The sequence below is a fragment of the Fundulus heteroclitus genome, chromosome 19 (assembly GCF_011125445.2).
Source record: "Fundulus heteroclitus isolate FHET01 chromosome 19, MU-UCD_Fhet_4.1, whole genome shotgun sequence".
Classification (NCBI taxonomy): Eukaryota; Metazoa; Chordata; class Actinopteri; order Cyprinodontiformes; family Fundulidae; genus Fundulus; species Fundulus heteroclitus.
Genome location: NC_046379.1, coordinates 18,275,457 through 18,298,078, shown reverse-complemented (window position 1 = coordinate 18,298,078; position 22,622 = coordinate 18,275,457). Strand labels below are relative to the sequence as shown.

The 22,622-nt window shown below is 40.5% G+C and overlaps 1 protein-coding gene across 1 annotated transcript in view; it reads right to left on the bottom strand.

Moving 5' to 3' along the window:
- Positions 1-22,622, bottom strand: part of dph6 (diphthamine biosynthesis 6) — an 81,026-nt gene that overhangs the window by 43,458 nt on the left and 14,946 nt on the right. The window contains exons 4-6 of the mRNA XM_012861596.3: positions 16,410-16,483; positions 12,887-13,005; positions 902-963 (exon numbers count right to left, since the gene is read on the bottom strand). Coding sequence (XP_012717050.2) covers positions 902-963; positions 12,887-13,005; positions 16,410-16,483 — 255 coding nt within the window. The remainder of the gene's footprint in view (positions 1-901; positions 964-12,886; positions 13,006-16,409; positions 16,484-22,622) is intronic.

Genomic DNA, 22,622 nt, shown 5'->3' with positions numbered 1-22,622 from the left:
CCAACACACAAACTTTCAGCCTTGAAAGAAAAAAACTGGGTGCAGGAGTTTACATTGCAAAAAGGGAACTAAAAGTAAGTAAAATGTTCTTGAAACGAGCATATTTGTCCTTGATTTAAGCCGGCAAGTTTAAATGATCTGCCAGTGGAAAATCATCTTATGTCAAGTGCAGTATATGTGATTATCTTATTTTAGGGGTCAAATACTCATTCCATTGGCAGATAATTGTGTTTACCTGCTCAATGTATCTGCAATGTAGAAAGTCATAAAAATAAGAAAAAGCCACTAAAGGACTAATGTGAGTTCAAACTTTTGATTGGTAGTGTACCCCAGGACACCATCCATCTTCTCATAAGGAGCATGCACCAGGCAAACAAAAAGGCATGTGGGGGATCATAGAAACTACAGAATAAAAATGTAAGTTGCTGCAAAGATATCTCAGCAAATTGAACAAGCCTGCTGCATCAGATTAAGCCTTTTGAGGGTTGATAATTTTCATTTTTAATCAAATGATGTTGAATCCTTTTGTTCCCAATGCATTACCCATTCCACATCAGTACGGACATCCAGCATGATTTTTCTCCCCAATTAAGATCTGATTTCAGTTTTACAGATTTTAAAGTTTTACTCTAATTTCTTTAGCAGTACATTTGGTCCCTGTAAAAAGAACATTTGTAATCAATTTGAATTGTGTTTTTTAGAAATGATTGATATGAAATGAATGAGACTTCCAATCTCTCTTTGAAAGCTCAAAATGTAAATAGCTTTCATGCTGTTGATGATGTGTGTAAACTTCTGCCTGGAACTGCATATTTGAGCATACGAATCAAAAATCATGCACGTACGAAAATATCAAAAAGGACTGAGGTCAGATAGTTAGAAAGGTATTAAGTTGTGTGACCTGTTTCAAATAGGGCTGCATATCACCCAGGGATTTTCCTAAGTGCTTCTCTGGATCCAGGCCTGACGTCCGCATGGAAAACGCAGAAGAACATTCACAAAGCAACACAAACAGAGACAAACACACACACACACACACACACACACACACACACAAACACACACAAACACCGTGCACACAGAAAAGGAGAGAGAGAGAGTGAGAGGGGGGGGGAAAAAAGGTCTGATCAGAAACGGACTCAGTGATTGAAGATGACAGGCAGGGAGGTTTACGGGCAGTCACACAAAAACACTCCGAAACCTGCACCCTGGATCTGTTTGTTTGACTTTGCAAGTAGTTTACACAGATCTCTCTCTGTAAGGGCAACAATTTTCAATTGCAAGCCACAAACCTCCCCAATGCACCCTTGCCTGCCCCTTGCACATCTAGTTCCCTTTGAGAACATAAACTCTGGAAAGAGATCGTGTTTATTTGTCTTTTTTTCTCTCCTTCGACTGAAATGGTGCATGGAAGTGACTCACATGGCGGGGAGAGAAAAGAAACTGGGGAAAGAAAAAGGTGCGGGTCAGTTTTGCATACATACCCAGCAGTGGCATGCTCTAGAAATACGGGCTCACTGCCCCCCCTCACCCCCCCTCCTTGGCCAAACAATAAGGCAAAAATGTCCAAGTTACCATTTACAGAATGAAAAGCACTCTGCAGCTTCAGATTAAGATTGACACACTGACTGATCTAATTTAGAGATGAACGGTAAAATAAACCAGTTAATTTACTAAGCTTGTCCTGAACTGAAGGGGTTTTCACTCCTTCGCGACAGCAAGGTGCGGGTTTTGCTTTTTCGCCACTTGACATCGAGGCCACAATGATGAACTTCATCTCACCCGGAGAGAAAGTGCGGCCCTCGATTTCCTACAGCACATTCTTCACCGCTCACACGAAAAACAAAGCTTACAGTACCAGGTGCCTACGACAAAGAATGGAACAATAAAAACATAACAGGACATGAACATAAAATGCTAAATCTGAGGAAATTCCAAACCATGTAGCATTTGCCCTCTCTCCTACTTTTACCGTTAAAAAAAAAAAAACAGTGCGAGGGTAAAGCTGCTGGAACCAAACAAGTGCAGCCAGTCGTTCATTATAGCTTTCTTCAACGTTCTACAGGAGCATCTCAATGCATTAAGTGAAAAGGAAATTTATTTCTGGAGTTAGATTTAAAACAAAAGTGAAAATCATAGATGACTGTATTGATTTATTTCTGTAAAACGTAATGGCGATTGCTGACAGTGAATTAAAAGCAAAAAATTGGGCTTCTCAGCGGTTTGGAAGACGACATCAGACCAATAAAGATGGATTGGTCGAGAAAGTTTAACAAGACTTACGGATGACGGCAGCTTTGAGATTATTGGGAAGCAAACCAATTTAATGAGTTTCAGGGAGATTCACGAGGAGCGAAAGTGTGCTGCAGTGCTTCAAGAGCCCCGACACGGAGAAGTATGCAGGACCTGGGGTACAACTGTTGCATTCCCTGTGTTTAGTTAGTGAGAAGCATCTTACCTGGGCTAAGGAGCAACAAGGACAGGACCGTTCCTCAGTGGTCCAAAGTCCCCAATTTTAGGTGAAACTAAATTTCAGACTTTATTTGGAAATCAAGCTCCAAAAGTATGTGTTTCGTCAAGTCCAAAGTCAGTGCAGCTCTTGGCCATAACACTTTCACAATAGTTCATGTTTTCCTCTGCTGACAAGCTTTACAGAGAAGCTGATTTCATTTCCCAGCACACTTTTAAAAGCTTGTTACCTGCTTTAATGACCATAACACTGCGCCTGATTGGCCAGCAAACTCACCTGACCAAAATCCCACAGAGATCTTATGGAGGAAGATAAGAGGCACTACAGACGACAATAAAGTAACTTGGGCTTCCTTAACACCTCGGCAGAACCACAGGCTGATCAGCAATTCATGCAAAAGGAGCTCCCACCGAGTAGTGAGGGTATACTCTGAAAGGGGATGATATCTCTGTATCAAATTAGGATTTATGTAATATTATGTAATATGTTAGGTTTTAAGCCATTGTAATGACTGCTGTCATAAAGTGCTGTATTTTTTCTGAATATTTAAATTTTACTGTGCAGGTGTCTCTCCGTGAGCAGCGTGATAGAGCCATTAACCAAGAGAAGATGGCGTATGAAACAGGTCGCCCATTCTCATCTGAGAACATCTTCAGTGTTGTACATGATTTTTAGGAGTTTGTAGGTGTAGGCGGCCTTTTGATTTCTCCCTTCTCCTCTCTTCATTTTATTTCAGCAGATAGGTTTTTGTCATTGGTTTATTTATTTCGGTTCATATTTTAAATGGTTTCTTTTGATTCTGGCACAATCCACCTTTAAGGTACTCCCAGCTCTTTTCTCAGTGCAAAAATCTGAAAAGAAAAATAACATTTTGTAAAAATTGGACAGCTGTATTCTGTGGGAGCTTGAGGTCTGGCAAAGATGATCGCCTTAATTTTGGTGCCACCCTGAGACAGGCCTTAAGAGCCTTAATCATCACAATTAACAGAGATAAAGTCTTTAGTGCTTGTGACAATATAGTCTTATGTGTGTAACTAATCCATGTCGTGTACAAGTTTCACTTTTTTGACTTGCACGACTTAAATAAAACATGTTGAAGATATTTAAATGTATTTAAAGGCACCTGTACATTATCCTCTGGCTATTTCTGTGACTGACACAATCATTAACAAGTAACAGATGACCTACATGGATGGACTGTGGAGTTGTGACAGTAATGCCACTGGACTAAAAATAGTTGCTGAAATGGCTGCACGATTTCCCCCGAAAATCCAATATAGTTCCTCTGCTAGCGCAGATCACATGGCCACGCTCATTGGCATCGTCATGTGTTTAATTAGACGAATGAAGTTAATCCTAATGTGAGAATCTCTCGTCTCTCATGGCCTGACAACCTCAAAGGTTAATGTGTCATCTTCAGGCCCCATGGGGTGCGACGGCTGGAAGACGGGAGGAAAATGGAAAGAAGATGTGAAGGAGGGATGTCGCATCCCATCCCGCGTTCGTCTCAATCCCAGCTGCTTCTCTCCTGTGGGTCCCCGTGGTCCGGCGCTTCAGGGAGGAGAGGCGGAGGGCCACGGTGGTGAGGAGGGAGGGGAAGGGAGGAGAGTAGACAGGGTGTGGAAGGATAGAATGAGCAGGCCCTTATTCTCCTCCCAGGGGATCTGTAGTCTTAATTAGTGTGAGAATATCTAATCTCAACATCCTCTCATCTTAACCCCACCACAAAGGTAATAAGGAGGGTGAAGAAAAGCATTAAAATTCAATCCAATTAAAAAATCCTCTTTAATTAGTCATGCCTTTTAACAAATTTTGAAAATTGGCTCCGAACTCCTGGAGGGGGGGTGGGGGGGAGGTTGCAGCGTTTTTTAATATGTTCATTAACTTCCCAGCTCTTAAATAATATATGACACATGATTTGATATTTACAAGGAGAGAAAGGGATGACTGAAACCTACGACGACAGTAGTGAGTGATAAAACCGTACCAAGATGGCATTAATGTGGAACTATTTCTCCAAAGACCACTTAGCACTTGTGTGAGTGTTTTCCTAATTGATGCTCCAGATGGAATTAAGGTTACTGAAACCATTTGTACACGAAGGAAGCTGGGATAAGGCTACACTTGTACAATATATGCTTTGCAAAGTCTTAAAGAAGCCATCATCGTGAGCCATCGGCGATCTAACACCACTCATTTGCATGATCTCCACATCTCTGTCTCCTCTAAACCTGTTTTACAACTTGACCTAAACCCAATTACCTACACTCATTATGCCACATTAAACCCAAATAAGCCCACTAGAAGCTGCCATTAGTCTGCCACCAGAGACAGCAAGACCACTCTTTGGAGAGACACGAGCTTTCCTGAGAGAGACTGAAAGGAATGACTCTCTTTTAAAAGGGCCTTTTACATCTTATTATCCCATAAAAGTCCAGTTAAATTCAGTGAACTTTAAAACATCAATGTCCAGTAATGACTGAATGCATTTTTTTTTTAGAAGCACAGTTGGCATTCAGGGGGCAATATTAAAGCCGAAGACGAAGTTAACCAGGAAACCAGGAAAAGGAGTTTACTTTCTGAAACTAAGAATTTACAAAAAAAGGTAAAAACAAGCTTAGTGATAGCAATACAATGTTCTGTTGAGAAATTGTGAGTCTAGCACTAAAACATGTATGATTCCAGTACTACTAACCAATTTCCTAAATACGGAAAAATATAAAAAAGAAAAACAATATTTGCCCTCCCAGCTGTCCAATGCAACAAACAAGTGGACAATTTCTACCAATACAAAACAAAAACAACAACCAAGAACCACCTCCAGGACCACAACAAGCTGCCCAAAGGTAATCTTAGCAGTGATGGGATGTGATTGTACAACACCAGCCTGTTTACAGCGCTGGTGAGAAGTCCACTCAGCACGGCCATGAATATCATACTAATTTAGGGCTTTTAAAGATGTTTTTTTTTTTTTTAAAAAGCAAATTCATTGTGGATTTGTTCAAAACCACACAGGGCCAAAATTATATGGACCGATTCCAAAACATATACACTCACCCACACTAATGTTTGGATAAATGTCACTTAGCAACTTGTAGACTAACTCTGTGTTTTTGCAGCATGCTTTTTTTAAACTTCATGAGGGCTCAGTCTGAATAAATGGCTACTCGTCTGATCTGAAATGGTGCAGCTCATTCAAATGAGCTGGTTTTGATTCTTGTTTGGGATCATTGTCATGTTGGAAAGCTCAGCCATCTCTAAGTATAAACCGTCTGAACCGACAACCCCCAGATCCCCAAGCTGTAGGTCCATTACAAAACAGAAAATGCCAGAAAACTACTGGAAACATGAAGCCGATTTTACCATAACCTTTTACCATAACCTGCTATTGCATTTTTTATCTACCCAAACAGATTTTACAAATTTATTCTGGAGAACAGTTTAAAGGTACATATTCGCGTTAGTTAACATTTTTTTTTTAAATATACATGCCAGTAACTCACTCAGGTTATATGCAACATTTTTCTGAAAGATTGTCGTGTCCTGCTGGCGTAGTATTTGTTATTTTTATCTTTTATTCTTTGTTTTTGCTCAATTTGTTAGTAAATATAGCTTTTTCTGTGAATATCTACCATTACAACATCATATGACTGGGGTTACGTCACTGTACATGGGTACAATTGGTCAACAAGCTGAAGCAATGGACTCAAGTGAGTGTGGAACTCCCAGCAAAAAAGAGAAGTGGAAGTTAAAATAGGACTAGGTCGGGTTGGTCTTTGACCATGGCAACCTGTTGGTTTTCCTCGAGGCATTACAGCACGGTTAGCTCAGTTGGGACTTATTTAGTAGCTGTGTCAATGGTGAATATGTGTCTTTCTAATAGTTCTATAGTATTGACGGTAGATGGTGCCTGTTTATATAAGCTCATGGTGTCTGTTAATGGGGTTCTATTTAGGCTCAAAAAGGATTATAAAAACTATCTCGAGGGACGAATGGAGTATATAGCCTTATTTTATCATAATCAACTGTTTTTTGGCATACAACATGGGTTTATGCCTTCCATTGACATTTGACAGATGAGACAAAGGATGGGCTTTTAGCCACAATACGATGTTTATGTTTGGAGGAGTCAAAACTTTCAAACCTCAGAAAACTAGGAACTGTTTCACTGACCATGGGGTGTTCAAGACCGTAAAGATTTGAAACACACATCAAAATGTTATGAGCCAAATATCTTGAAGGGGAAAGCTTTCATATCTCAAAAGCTAAAACTAAAACACTGTACCATGTGGCACAAACAAAGATTTAGGCATCATGCTTTGAGTTTGTGTCATACTTAGCAGTACTGGTCCAATCCACAAAGTGGATGGATTCATAGAAATAGAAAACTACCTCCAAGTTCTATAACTTCACCTTGAATAAACAGGTATATGATTGAAATATTAACACACTAGTGTGACCCAACAGGACAAAATCCCAAACAGACAGTAAAACTGGTTTGGCAATTAATAACTCAAGGGCATGTCCATAACTGGAAACCAACTCTATCATATCTTATATGAAAAGTGGTCAAATATCCAGTGATAATTTTGCTAGGAGCTTGATGATAGCAATAAAAGGCATATGGTGATGGTGCAACTGCTTAAGGCTGGTTCACACGGCAGGATTTTTGAAATAGTCATCCGATTTTCAAAGCTTGAAAGAAACCACACGTAACAATAAAAAATCTTAGATAAAACTGGTTTGCTCGTACAGTGTGTGTTGTCTGGTCAGACGGCAAGCACAACACACCACACACAAACAGATTTCACTTAGGAACATTCAGATGTCAGACGGGAAATCTTGCGAATCTTCTGAAGATCAAACGTGAGTTCAGAGTAAATAAACATGGACGACCAGGAAGAATAATGGTGATGGTTTGTGGACTAATTTTAATGGAGAAAAAAACATAACAAAAAGAAAAGATGTAAGTTAAAGAAGTGGAGACAGAGTGACCAGGGGGCTCTACATTTGCTGCACTAATATGAGGAGGTGAGTTGTTTTATTTTCTCTCTCTGGGTTTCCCTCACCGCGCTTTCTGATTGGCTACACGTCACATTCGACAGGCTGCCTGCTCGTTTGTCCTCGGGGAACACCAGACAGGCTAGGATTTCGGGGCAACACAATCCAACATGTTGAATATCCCCGATTTGAGATTAGAGTGCTCTCGATGTTCTACCGATCGCTCTTAACACATTACACATGGCAGGATTATCGCTTAAGCGCCTCGCCTTTTGTCAGCGCTTCTTGGAAGGGTAAGATCGGGGCAAATATCGGGCTAAAAATCCTGCCGTGTGAAGCAGCCTTTAAGGGACAATAAATCAACTTAGGTGGGGAGTAAGTATATATACGCACCTATTTGTACAATTGTATCTGTGTAAGTCAAATGAAATTAAACTTGAGCACTGAATACTGTTTTTTTTTAAATCCCTGAAATTGTTTGTCGTATAATTATTGCACCGTGGAAAAAGGACGGCTCAGATGCACTTTTAAAACGCCCAAATTAATTTGATATTAATGTCCATAAATACGGATACATATCCTCATCTGCACTGTAGGCACCAACCGGCAGTCTGAACAAAGCCAAATAACTCATCACAATCCCCGACTTCATACATTTAATTATACCATAAGAGGTCTATTGTTTATACAGCGATTGGCCATAATTGTTCTGTCAGAGCAAGAACAGCAGAAGTTAACAATACAAAAAACAGTGAAATTTCAAATGTTTCTCTTTACACTTACAATTTTTTTTTTTATTTAATGAAAAAAATATATATATATATTTGTATATAACAGAAGTTCAGTCAGAAAATACTTTTTTTTAACTTCTATCCTTCTTAAAGTCAAATACAATTATCTCCCGAACGCTATCTCCCTCCATATCTTTTTAGAGACCGCGATTAGTCTTTCAACCCTTGAAAAGGTAGGTTGTCGCTACCTGCAGCACTGGGTTACCTATTTAATTAAAACTGCTTGTGATTTTGCTTACTGAGCCTAATGCCAAATTAAAAAAGCTGAGAGATTCTAGATACTGTCTAAACTGAGCTGAGCTCAGTATTACAGACATCCGCGGCTGTCTTAAGATCTGGTGAGCGAGCTGACAGCTCCGCTTTAATCCCTGCCTTCAGAGAGAAAAGGCAGAGAAAATTGGATTCATGATGTGTAACATTTTAGCCTTTAAATGGATGAAATAAGCATCTCGTCCCTCGTAGGTGAGCCGCATCAGCCTTTAAACAACGCTCTAAAAGACCCTTTGCCAAAACAACAGCTGTTCACTATCACCTAATCTTTGCGAGGCAGAAAGATGATTATAGAAGCGAAACAAGAAAGGAGAGGGAAGTGGTACAGCATAAAGGATGGTAAGATTAACGGGATATGTAAAAATTTGTCAAGCTCTTATCTCAAATTCTGTTGGTGCGACCAGAATAATAGGCAACATGAATTTCGCTTCAAACCCATCAGGATGTAATCTTCCTTTCAGAAGAAAAGTAAAATAGAAGAAATACCCCTCAGTGAAGGAGGCCACATTGAACCTTTGTGTCCCCTCATAGCCTGTCACTTCTATACATTATTCAGTGTGGAGAAATATGAGAAAACTATATCACACGTTTTTAACCCAATCAAAAACAAAGCTTGGAGGATTCTTTGCTGAAAGCAAAATTTGAAGAAAAAAAATATATTATTTCAAGTACAAATCATTATTTTCATATATAGAACAAAAGGAGAGACAGAGAGAAACTCGTAAATGTAATCATGTTCCATCAAATAAAAAAAGTGGGGTCGAATTTTTTTCCTCTAATGGACAAAATATTGGACTTCGGTAAATATGCACCTTGAGTCTGTTAAGGATTGTTTCATAATGGGGTGCTAAATGAAATAAATCAACTTCATCATCTTCTCTGTTAAGTTATGACTTTGAGAATTCACCCGCCTCATAGCATGCTTTTCTTATGGACGTGAAGGTAATAATTCTTAATATCTACAAAATGCTGAATATAAGTTTGTTTGTAACCTAGATCCATTAGCTCACATCCAAAATTTAACAAATTCAATTAAATTCCAGGTATTACGCATTTTCTACAGCACAGAAATCTCAATCTTATACCTTAATATCACTGGCACTTATGATAAAGAAGTTAATACGTTTGTGTCTGTGCTTCTAGAAAAGACTGACAACAGCTGACTAAAAGCAATCAGCTAAACACAAGACTCCAAATGTCTCAGGAGAAAATAGCTCAATTGTTCCAATGTGAAAGCCTTTTATTAGTAATTTTGTGACTGTTAATTGTCCTGAAGGATAAACTAAATTCTTTTTTTGGTAATTCAAAGGCTGCATTCAAGTTCACGCAGACAGACCTTGATTTCAACACGTGCCAATTATTCCCGCAGCTCTGGACCAATTAACTGCTCAACCTGTGCCCTGATACATACCTGCACTAATCAATCAATTATCTAATTACATGAATATTTTATATTACCTTGTAGAAATGCCAATTAGCACGGTCAGCCCAAGAGATATTGCATTTTAAAGAGACAGCTCCCGAACCACACAAGAAAATCTCCTTTAATTAGAAGCATTTCCCAGCATTCATTTGCATAAACTTGGGTGATTGAACTTACTCGCCTCTAAGAGACAGACTTGGCATCTCAAAAAAAAGAAAAAAGGTTTCCACATTCATCAGTAAACAACTTTGCTTTCAACAAGACTGACTTTGAGGATCATCCTGCATTCAGACGGACGCACTTCAAGAATTTCTGTTTTTTGTGCAATCTTTGTCGACTGGAGAACTAATGATGGAAAATAAATCTTGAATGTCTTGTCATTTCTGAGAACCAAAGAGGAAAATATCACTCCTATTTTGTTCTTCTACAAAATATCATAAGCTGCTGCAGTTGGGATTTTAGACACAGATTTAACCTCTGCCCCAGGAAAGTTCTTTTTTTTTTTCTCCTTTTCTAAAGGTCTGCACAAGCAAATCCCTCAAAGACTCATTTTCTTTCTCTGCCACACACAAACACACAACGGCTGAAGCCCACCAGGTACGCCCTTCTGTTACCCAATCTCCCCCAAACAGCACACCTCGCTGCTCAGACCTGCTCCCACCAAAGCTGCAATTATGAGGGCTGCCTAAAACGCCTTTGGCACTTGCCCCTCTATTCAATTCTCTCCTTTCTAATTACTACTGCCCTGGGACAGGTGAGAAGTCAGGCCTGATACGATCTGCTCGCTTTACCTGTAGCCAAAACACACACGTACACATGCTCACACAAACATCTTCAGCGCGGCGGCCAAGACATACACTTAAAGGCACCCGAGGTAATCTTCTATTCTAATTATGATCTTTCAAAAAATGTCGGGAATTTGCTTTCAGACCAAGTAATGTTTAGATTAGAAAGCTTGGCAGGGCAGCAGAGTTACAGCGTGACACGTCTTCAGAGTCGGCTGTCTTCTTGACAAAAACGTTTCTTTCACTGGGCTAAGTTTTTATTATGATAAGGCCATAAATGGTAGATGAGGAACTAAATTTCCATTTGCGCAAATTTTAACAGAAAATCCATTTGACAGTTCCACTAAACCCCTCGTCAATCTGTATATAGAGCACATATCTAGTAGGAGTTGCAAACGCGCCAGCTCAACGGTCTTCTCCCTGTCCAGTGTAGCTTGCAGCCACGTGGCTGATCTTTCAAGGCTCTCACTTTAACTGCACTTTGTGGGGTATTTTATCTTGAACAATTGTTTATTTTCGAAAAATAATAACTTCCACTTGAGTTTGCATTTTTTTATCGCTTTTTTATTGCTCTGTTTTGTTCACATCTGGCCGACGGAGCAACTACGTTGTTATGTTAATTAATGAGAACGGTTCCACATCCTCCATGTCATCGCTGTCGACGGACCCGCTCTCCGACGTTCACCGCCAAATGACGTTGCAACTCCAATTTTCTAATCCATTTTGGTCCGGAGGGCTACAGCCGGGTCAAGCTACACAATACCAACAGTAGCAAACAAGAAAAAAAAATGAAACATCAGGTTTTTCAAAGTTTATGTTTCGATTCTTTGCAATACTACTGGATTTTAAGCCGACTCTTGAACTGGTTGGCCACCCCTGTTATTTGCTGCCTTTAAATCAAGTCTGAGCAGCTAAATAATAATTTACAACAAAAACAGCAAACCAAATGCAAAAACTGTGATTTTGACCAATGGAGGGCGAACTAGACTAAACATGTTTGATTTGATTTTAAAGCAAACTCTGTCCAGCTTGTTTACTCTTAGAAGGAAATAAGATCTTGAAAACATGAACTCATCATTCCTTCTTTGATGGCCGTCATATTTACTGTCAAACCCCTTTCATTTATCAATGCCAAAAAAAGGGAAACGGCTGCAGAAGCTTCAGTGGCAAAAAAATGGCTTTGTAAGAGCATGCCATGGGAAGTTATTTGAGCAGTGTTGAAAGATACAGAGAATATCCTAAACATGTTACTCGGTTTCACAGGTCATCAGTCAGACCCCGATTCGACTGATTGCCTCCAAAGGTGAAAACAAGCACTTAACAGCACATAAACAGGGCGTATATAATGACACCCCCCTTCAAGTAATTTAAGCGTAAAAAGAAACATCTGTAGCCATAATAATCATCTATCACAGGAACAGTCAAAGAGGATCCAGCTGCACCTTCGCGTAGATATTAGGTACGGATCTTGACATCATGTACATGAGAAAAAGAAAAAAAAAAGAAAATTTTTTGTTCCATCCCTACTGTTTTACAGTAATCTGATCTTTCTGTCCTCAGGCTCCAAAACAGGCAAGAAGAGAGCGTGTGACTCCATAGTAACCTCTTTCCTCAGAGCTGAAGCAGTTGAAGACTGCAAATGAGAGATACAAGATTTTAATCTTCACTTCACGGACCACATAAATGGAGCTATGCATAAGTGAGCCTCTCCTCCACGGTACAGACCTGCGCCGGTTATTGACAGCTTGCATTAAAGTGCCGAGCAATCACCTGCGAGTATTTCTCAACTGCCAGCCGTCTCTCCGCCTATACCCTGCCAATACGACAGCGCAATAACAACTTCTTCCACCTCCTTTGTGCTTCTTATCTTTTCATATTGTTCTCCGGTTCAATTCTTTGCCGCTGGCGCAAGTCTTAACACCGCCGCTAAGCCGCAGATTAATGAGTAGGGTATTACTTCACTCGTCTCCTCTTTTTTCTTTTAGCTCCACCACTTTTCTTCCCCCTCTATCTTTCACTTATCCAAATACCTTGTTTCTGACCGGCTTGGCACCTCGAGAATAAGGAAACAAAAGGGAGGGAAATGGGTGAATGGAACAGAGGTTAACTGGCTGGGGCACAAGCAAAACACGAACCGAAAACTCACCAAAGGCCGCGACTTTGATGAGGATGGCATGTAAGTCGGATTTAATCATCTCACAAAGGAGCGACTCTTGATCTCGGCGCCACAGGTAGGCCAGCGGCTGCAGACCAAGCCGCAGACATCTATGAAATAAGGGAGAGGGATGCAAAGTGGTTATTATTGAATATCTGCCCAACTGAGAACAATTTCATAGCGCCAGCTTGCCATAGCACCTTCTCTATTTACACAAAAGCTGTCACCCTGATAGGCCAACAGCTCACGCCTCATTAATGGGAAACATAAAACCCCATTTAAAGGCATTTGTTACACCATCAGACCAAATTCATGTGAAACAAACAAGCAGGATGTAACAGGAGCCAAACTCTCTGTTCAAAATGTCCACGCCTTAAAGAACTGACAGGGATTGTTGTGTCTATGCAGAAACATGTGTCGGCATCTCTGGTAAAAATGTGTAAAAGGCTTAGAATAAATTCAGCATTCACTGCAACAGCAGCAACATCTCATAATAATAAAAAAAAAAAAACATTGAAATATATGACCTTTAATTTGAGTACAGTTAGTAATAGTAATATAATTATAATAGTAATATCATCTTTATTGTCACTGAAACATACATTGAAACATATATTACAACGACATTTGTTCTCTGCTTTTAACCTATCACCCTTGGGGTTCAGTGGGCTGCCATGTGTGGCGCCCAGGAAGCGTTCTGGGGTTAAGGGTCTTGCTCAGGGACCCAGAGTGCAGGCGCTGGGGATCGAACCGGGTACTTGCATCCTTCTCTGAGTGCAAGCGCGCTGCTCTAACCACTAAGCCAACACTCCCCATACACCGAGACGCAGCTAGGTAGGCAATTTGGGGTTAAGTGCCTTACCCAGGGGCACATCGACATGTGGCAAGGGGAAGCTGGAATCGAACCCACAACCTTCTGATTGCCAGACGACTACTAGTTAGTCAGAAATAAACATGTTAAGAAATAATGATTTTATACTAAATCACAGGGGTTCAATTATTGTTACCACAAACAATACCTTGGAAGGGGCCATAACAACACATTTAGTTCTGAGGTTTTGGGGGCATAATATGATCTGTTGTGCACTGAGGCTGTGTGAATGCCAAAAGTGAAAACCAAAGGACCTGCTCAGGGAAATCAGCTTTGTTGCTTTGCTCAAAAACAGTCAGATGAGAAAACAGGTTGTCTTTCTACGTAATTCATATTCTCCAATCAGAGCACACCATCAAGCAAACAGCCTTTCCCCCTCCCCTTCCCTTTCCCCAGCTGATGCAATGGCCATGAGTCAGGCTAGCATGTATGACTGCTCCGCTTGAGAGGAAGAAGGTGGAGGAGCAGCAGCCCCAGATCAGCCTCCCTGTATCAGCTCGAACAGAAGACAGCCACTGCGGAAGCCGCGGAGCACGAATATCCCACAGTCAACTTTAAACTAACTTCACAGCGGTTACTAAAAAGGAGAGCTGATATGTCCAAGGCTGGTAAAAAAATGCATGAAGGTCCCCCTCACTCCTGAAAGACGAGAGAATCATAGAAGAGTTGCTGAAGTTTATTTATGGGGTCTTTACTGAAGACTGTTTCCTGTGGGGGAATTCAAGTCGGAGTTTTCAGACAAACAATAAAAAAAAAAGCTTCTGTACCACAACGCTGTCATTACATGTAAGTTTATTTCATTTCTAAATGCTGTCTAATGTAAGGAAGGTGTGTTTGTAACTGAAAAATCAGGCTGACTATATGAAGCTAAACTGCTGCCAGCGGCATGATTTTGCCTTTTTAGAATGATCAGTGTGTGGGAATCTCTTCTTCACAATCCATCATTTCCCTGGGGTATAAATATGACTTCACACCAAGGTACATTTATTTTAGCTTCTTACCACTAAGTTGGACAAAAACTAGTGCGGGACAAAGTACTGCCCTGCAGTGCAAGCAATTCTTTGCGACTTTCATATTGTGTACAGTGATGTACACAATATGATGTACTGCAATAAATGTATAACTATTAGAGGCAATTTGCTGTACATGCCCACCACTAATACTAGAAAAACACCACCCTCAAGTATGGTGGAAAATTTATTATGCTGTATGTATGTTTTTTGCTCCAAAGAGTCATGAACATTTTTAAATACCAGATCATTTAAAAAAAATAATCTGGTGGACTCCACCAGCAAACTGAAAAATCTTTATTGGGTCTTTCGGCAGGAAAATGATCCAAAACCTATGGCCAAATCAACACAGACAAGGTCCCCCAGACACAAAATCAGCTATTCTACCATAGCCATCTCAGTCCCAAGATGGAACTCTATGGCATAACTGTGGGCATTGCTAAAAAGACTACATTATAGAGAGGGGCTAGGACCTTGGATAGCAGAGAGACTGTTCAAAGTGGAAAGGTCAATGACTCCTCTGTCTGTATGCTCCGACTTTGGTAAATGTTTCAGAAGAAAAGGTAAGTCCCTTACTAAGACCAAAAAAACTCATTATGAACAAAGATAATAGTGCCAAATGTGATTTCATACATTAAAGGAGCATCGCGCAAGATCAAGAGTTTTTGCAAAGGCCTGCCCCCTCTGGCGACAAGTTGAAATTCCACCAGTGTTGTGCACGTGCATGGGAGAAGAGGAAAACCATCTGACACTGTGACTGCACAGTTCTTCTGTTTAGAGGCATAATGTCTTTTGTGGTGAGAAAGCTATAAATATTGAAGTTAGCCTGCATTGGTAGCGGACACTCAACAAAACACCCAGGTGAACCAGAGCGGGCAGCGCTTCACATCCACGTGCATGTCCAGAGGATTTGGCCCAACTCACTCTCTCATGAACTGACTAATGGAGCCTACAGAGGCAACTGCAGTAAACAAAGGAAAACTCGTTTTTACACATCGGGCAATTGTACGGGCAGGTAAGGCTAAGAAACTAAATAATAATTAACCTTTAAACTTGTGCAAAGCTCCTTCAAATTAAAATCTTAATGTGGGATTCCCTAGTTTACTGAATACCGGTACTGAAATAAAAGGCTGTATTTTTGTGTGTGAAATTTTCTCATGGAATGACACATGCTTACCAGTGGTGCCAATAAATGGGGTTGTGTCAAGATGCCAAGTACGAGTAACTGAATCTCTGATTTGTTATAAAAAAAAGATAGCGTTTGTGCTGCACTGTGCTTAAAACAAAAACGAAAGTAGGCTGGGAAAAATTAGGAGGGAAGAAAAAAGTAAGACATGCTAATGTTTTGTTCTATTATTAAATGCTTCTATTTCTAAAGCAAAAGATGTTTTTTTCATTTTGCAGAAAAACCATGACAGTTATCAACATTTCTGTTTTTGTTTCCCCTTTCTCTCCAAGAAAATACAAACACATGTTTAAACAGAACCCTGTCTTAGTTTAGTTTAGGGACACAAACGAGGGTAAAAACTGAAGCATGTACCATTTTCCTTTGGTGGACCGCAAAATGTGGCTCACTTGAGTTCAGAGGAGCGAGGGCGCTTTTGCAGTTTTAAATCTCCAATGCTTGACTTACACATTTTCCACACGAACCCTCTGGTAATCGGACAGAATGGCCCCTACAGACACAGCATCAATGGCCTCCTTTTCCTGTGAGGACAAACAGACAAAGAAAATCCCTTGATTGCTCATTGGTGTTTTTAATCGTGACCCTAAAAAAAAAAAAACATGCATTATACCAGCACCGGTATGTCGCATTTTCACAGTGCAAACCGTCCCTTTTCTAAACTGAAATGAAATCTAAAAATGTTACAAGAACGATAAAGAAGGAAAAATGTCCCGCTTTCACTTGCTTTTGATCATGTGGGGATATTAACATTTTGGTCGTATCAAGGTTTTGGTAATGCACCTATTAGCTTGAGGTTTGTGTCTCTAAATTTTAATGTGTGTTTTGCATGCATGTACATGGACATTCCTAAAGATAGTTTCTGCATCTTACTGGTGAATCTCCGTCAATTAGAGCATCATTGTTCATTTCAGTATTTTATCGCACAGATGAAACTCATTAGATAGATGTATTACAATGTGATGTATTTCAAGCTTGCTGATCATATGGTAGACAGGTATGGCTTACAAATGATAAAAACTCAACATCCAGTTTCTAAGAAAAAAAGGATTTTACACAACACCACTAAAAAACATTTTATTACAGAAATGTTCTTACCTACACAACCATAGGAAAGAGTGCTGACTTGACAGTTAACAAGAAGAGATTCATTGACACACATCAAAAGGAGGGTAAGTCATAACGGTTCAGTAATAAAAAGCCTTTTATTCGGAATTTTTTATTTTTTTTATCAATCTTTGTGTGCAAAAAACACGTATGGTATATGCAATTAATTTTTAACTGAATTGACTCTTAAAGATACTATAATTTCGAGGAGATGCAACCGCATTAGCAGAGATCTGCATCTGGTCCAAAGTGTCCACCCTCTGCACATCTAGCCGAAATATGCCGCCACAGTGGCGACTTGAAGCACCAGCTGAACTTTCCCTCTGTGAGTGGCATGTATCTTTAATATTTCTAAAGGCATATCTAATTGCTCTTCATATCATAGTCATACTTCAAAAACTGTGGGACAACAATGCACTTGAGAGATGCTGGCGCAGCCTTGAGACGCGTTCAATCTCCTTACAGAAAAAAACAGGCTTAATCTGGAGTGACACACTCAAACACGCAAACACACACACCATCCCAAGCAAGGGCTAACATGCTGATGGATATGCATCCTCATAAATGCCTCCACGGTCCCCCTCCTGTACCCAACACACACCTGCAGATTCATTAGAACATTACATGGGCTGTAATTAGAATGAGAGGCAAGGGCAGGCGCAGTGGAGGGATGCCCAAGTCTCCACTAAATTACCTTGTAGCCATTATCAATTTCCCTGGCTACTGGTCCTTAAGATAACCCCCCCCCCCCCTCCTCCTCCGCTGCCACTCCTCCCTCTCCCTGTGGTCCCTTCCTGCAATTTTTCTCTGCCTGATAAACATGCTGATTAAAGCGAACACGGTGTAAACCTTTGATACTTTCCTAAATGAAATCCATGCCCTGCCTGGGGCTTGATGCTGAGCCCAGACGCACGAGCAAACAGGCGCACACAGCTCCACATAGGCGTGCCAGCTAATCAGATAAAGGATGTGCTCCGTGCATATACACAGTCCTAGCTGTGCGGCAGAGGATGTGGGGTATTAAGCCAAACACATACAGTCCGACACAGAAATATCTTAAGAAGGGATTTTCCCCCAAGTTCGGAAATCTCTCCAGATAGTCCAGGGCCAGAACATACATTAGAGTCAATCCCATTGCCCGGTGACAGTAATTAAGTCAGACTGATAACATTTCAGGCCAGCATAGAGGGAAAGGTGGCTGCAGGCGGTGTCATGTAATTCTAGGTAAGCCTCGAGGAAAACACCACTCTAATACAATGATAACCTTTTGCCTAAATGCAACTGTCACTTTCTAAAGAGGCAAATTAGGAGGCAAAGAGTGGAATTAGGAAGGACAGACAGAAAGCCGAGAAGATTCACAAAGGAGAGAGTTTGTAAAGGAGCAGGCGACATCAACACCAATTTAGTCCCTCGGCTTTAAACTTGGCAGGACCTGACAGGAGAATCAGAGTGCCAGAGCAACAACAAATAGCAGCTTCTTTGTGTATTTTAGTCTGTCTTTCTCGCTCTATCTCGCCTCTCTCAGGAGGCAGGCGGTTGTGGGTACTTGGACCTCTAAGGTTCAACTCTGCCTCGTCTAATTAAATGGCAACTCTTTTCTTTTTTTTTCTTCCTTGGCTCTCATTACACCCCATCACAAAGCCTTACAGCCTGCTCGCCACTAATTATTAACATGAGATGAATTTCTTACACATCCCTTTCTGTTTGCGCTGGAGACTCTTCCTACTGGAGCATTTGGCGAAGGCTTTGGGAAATGATTATTTTTGGATATGGCTGTGTTTTTGTCGGCATTACAGAATCGCCAGGAGACAGGCTGGAATGAGGAGGGCTAACGCTGCTCTGGAAGTTATTTTTTACTAAATCTATTCCAAGAAGTAAGGTGAATTATTTGGAAGTAAGGAGTAAATTAGAAATGATTGATGAATTGGAAATTGAAATTGCTATGAAAAAAGATTTTGACATTTTAGGGTAGCTGAAAAACATGTATAGTTAAAACAAAAAATATTATAAGAATAAGTTAGCTCAGTAACACACTGAATAAAATATAACAGAATATTATTCCCGAGCTTCCCTCACAGAACAACAAAGAAAAGAAAAGAGTTGCCATTTAATTAGACAAGGCAGAGTTAGAAGTGAAACCAGAGGGATATTAACGATTGAGTCAGAGGAAGCAAATTTGCAGAATAAATTACCCGATTTTGACAAATTCAAACCACAAATTCTCCTGCATTTACTGTGATTTGATGTGATAGAGCAACACATTGTGAATAACTGTGATGGCCATACGTATGGTAATGCCCGAATGGCAATTTTCAAGGCCAGCCAGAGTTTTTCATTTGGATCGATTTATGGACTTTGTCTGGGTCATTCTAACATATGAACATGCTTTGATCTGAACCATTTTACTGTAGGTTTAGCTGCAGGTATTCTGTCTTTCTAAAAGAAAAAGGTGCACCACAGTCTGAAATCTTTCGCAGTCCCTAGCTGGTTTTGTTCCTGGACTGCCGGATATTTAACTCATTCTACCCTCTAACTCTGACCAGCTTCCCCATAGAACAAAAGCTTCCCCACGCCATGATGTTGTCACCACAATCCATTCATGGTGGTGATTTGAAATGTTAGTTTTCTGTCACAAAAAGCACTTTGCATGTATAGTAAAAAAAAAAAAAACTTCAGTTCGGTCTACGCAGCTCCATAAGCAACATGGCAAGGTGTATTCTGAGACTTTTACCTAAGCAATTTGAGCTTTTTTTGGACAACGTGGGCAACATTTTGCTCCCCACATGCATCAAATAACCTCAGTTCCTGGTGTCCATTCACCGCTGCTCCTTCTATTGACTACTTCTGACAGATACTGATCAATGTAAAACACTTTTGCAGACACTCTGAACAAGTCGTCTAGCCATTACAATTTGGCCCTGAGCACATTTAAATCCTTACACATCACAATTTTATTCTTTTTGCACACAACAAATCTAATTTTAGGAGACACTGTTACCCTGCTTTCTAACATTAGTGGTGGTCGCAGCGGCTCAGGCTAACCCTCCATCTGATCTATGAAATTTGGTTGTATGTACCTTGTATGTACAATGACAAATTAAATCATCTTATGTTATATTCCACCCACTAGGTGGTGAAATGATAAAGAGATAATCAAAGTTCTTGGTGCGTATTTTGATGGTATGGAATGATTAGGATAGATTGAACAGCGCTCTGTGAAATGTTCGTAGCCTGGAGATACTGTTGTATAACCTTACTCTGCTTTAAACATCCTTACATTTTAATCCCTGAACTGCCTGCCGTGTTCCTTGGTCTTCACGCGGCTGTTTGTAATGACCGCTGACAACACTCTAAAGCCTTCACAGAACAGATGGCTTTATTATGAGATTAAATTACATACAGATGACATATGTAGTAATTATGGGACTTTAAAAAGGGACAGGTCGCACTGGATCTTCATATAGGGGTATCGGAGAAAAAGGGGCAGAAGAGATGTGCACGCCACACTTTTCAGATTATTGTTTGTAAAATATTTCGAAAACCATCCATCACTTTGGTTCCACTTTACTTTCATGTTAAACGTTTCCTTGGTCTATAACATAAAATCACAAATGAAATACTATGACATTTGTGATTGTAATGGGACAAAATGTGATGAGGCATGAACACCTTTCACAGGCCCTTTTCTGTGTTCCATTTCCTTTTTAATATCATTTTTGACATTGAATGACCCTAACCTTGTTCCGACATTGGGGCCCTACATCATCTCATGCCCAGTCTTATTCTGGCATTGTGTTGTGCAACAATCCAAACCCCTAGGAGCTCCATCAAAGGCAGGCTAAACAAAGGCATGGCATGACTTCCCATGTCTTCTCCAGCAGGCAGAGAAGCTATTAATGAGGATCTATGGCCTACAGCAATGGAGGCCCTTAGTCCCCCCAGCTATGTCCATCAGGATACTTAGCCCCATGCAGTCATTAACTTCTGTTACTAATTGTCAAATTCATTAAACTAATCATTCCCCCACATCCGGATGTCTCCCGTGGAAAAGATGGAGGGTCCTGAGTTATTAAGATGTCAGCTGTGGAGAAGATTAAGGCCAGCCGACTTGCTCCACAAAGAAACGATAGGGCCATTAAACTCTGTATCAGGTAGCGTGCGTGATGTATTTTGTAATTATATGTACATTTATCTTTGTAAGGGAGTAAAAGACTGGTTCAAATGTATTCACAGTCACAGACATGCCTTCATTCACAAAAGCTATCTGTACTAAAGATACATACAAAAATTTGACTGAAGGAAGCTGCAATCCTCTCCTCACTTGGCTAGATATTCAGTCAAGGAAATGTTTAACAGCCAAAGCCATTAACAGCAACCAAGGCAATTAGAAAGCCATAAAATATTAACAATTCAATATTCATATTCATATGGAATACATCAGAACCCTCATTAATGCTCTTTCAGTGGCTGTCACATTGAGCTTCTAATTATACACCCTAACAATACAAAGCTCCAATTTGCAGAGTGGTGGGTATTTCCAAAATGCCAGATTCAGTCCGAGCCCAGAGCTGCCAGATCGCACCAATTACAAACGCAAAGTAACAAATTATCACCCAGTTCTCCAACACATTTTTCATGCCGAAAACGCGAGTCTGGAAAAGCATGGACTTTTGACATGAGAGATGCTTAGAAACGGCTTATTTCTAAAGTATAAACACTAAATCTAACTGAAGTCATTGCAGGCAGTCCTACAGGTATTACGTTTTGAATATGAGACCTGCAATCAAAAGAGATGGCCGGACGGTCGGACGGAAATTTTAATATTTATCCACGTTTCATATTTTCCAATTTTGGAAATTGCTAAATCAGCTTCCAAATATTTACAATGTCCTGATAATCAGAAAATCCCAAAGCCTCTTTTTACAAAAGGGTTGACATGTACAGCATAATGCTTTATATACGTGTTATACACTTATTATCTGTTGTAGGAGGAGCTCTATCTGTGATATCGGCTTGCTGGGAAACTGGAGAACATGGGGGAATTCAATTAAAGTGCTTTGAATGACAGCTTGCACAAGGGCACGACCGTACTCCCCTACTCCTCAATGCTGTAATCACAACGTCACATTATCACCAGGTCTGACCCCATAGCTCTAAATCCTACACCGCCTTGTCTCCAACATTCCACTCCATCCGGCCACCTTTCCGCCCCACCTTCCCTGCATCCATCACGTAAGTGGCTGGATGTGACACAGTTTTAACGTTGTCTGCATTAGATGCACTCTGGACCCGTTTAATGTAATGGGATTGTTCTCCTGTGCTTGTCCCCACAGTGGGAAACGTCGAGATTGGGGGTTGTTGTTGTACCTAAAGTGGATGCCGTGCAGAGTCTGGGCCTGTTGGGGGTCAAGCGATCGCATTTAATGGAATACTGACAAAGTCCTGGGGCGCGATAAGGTGCCCTGACACCTTAGACATGCTAAAATGACAGCAAGCTGAGTCTGAGCAAAGAAGGAGACTGCTTATTTGATCCTCTTTATCTTTCTGTATGGTCCA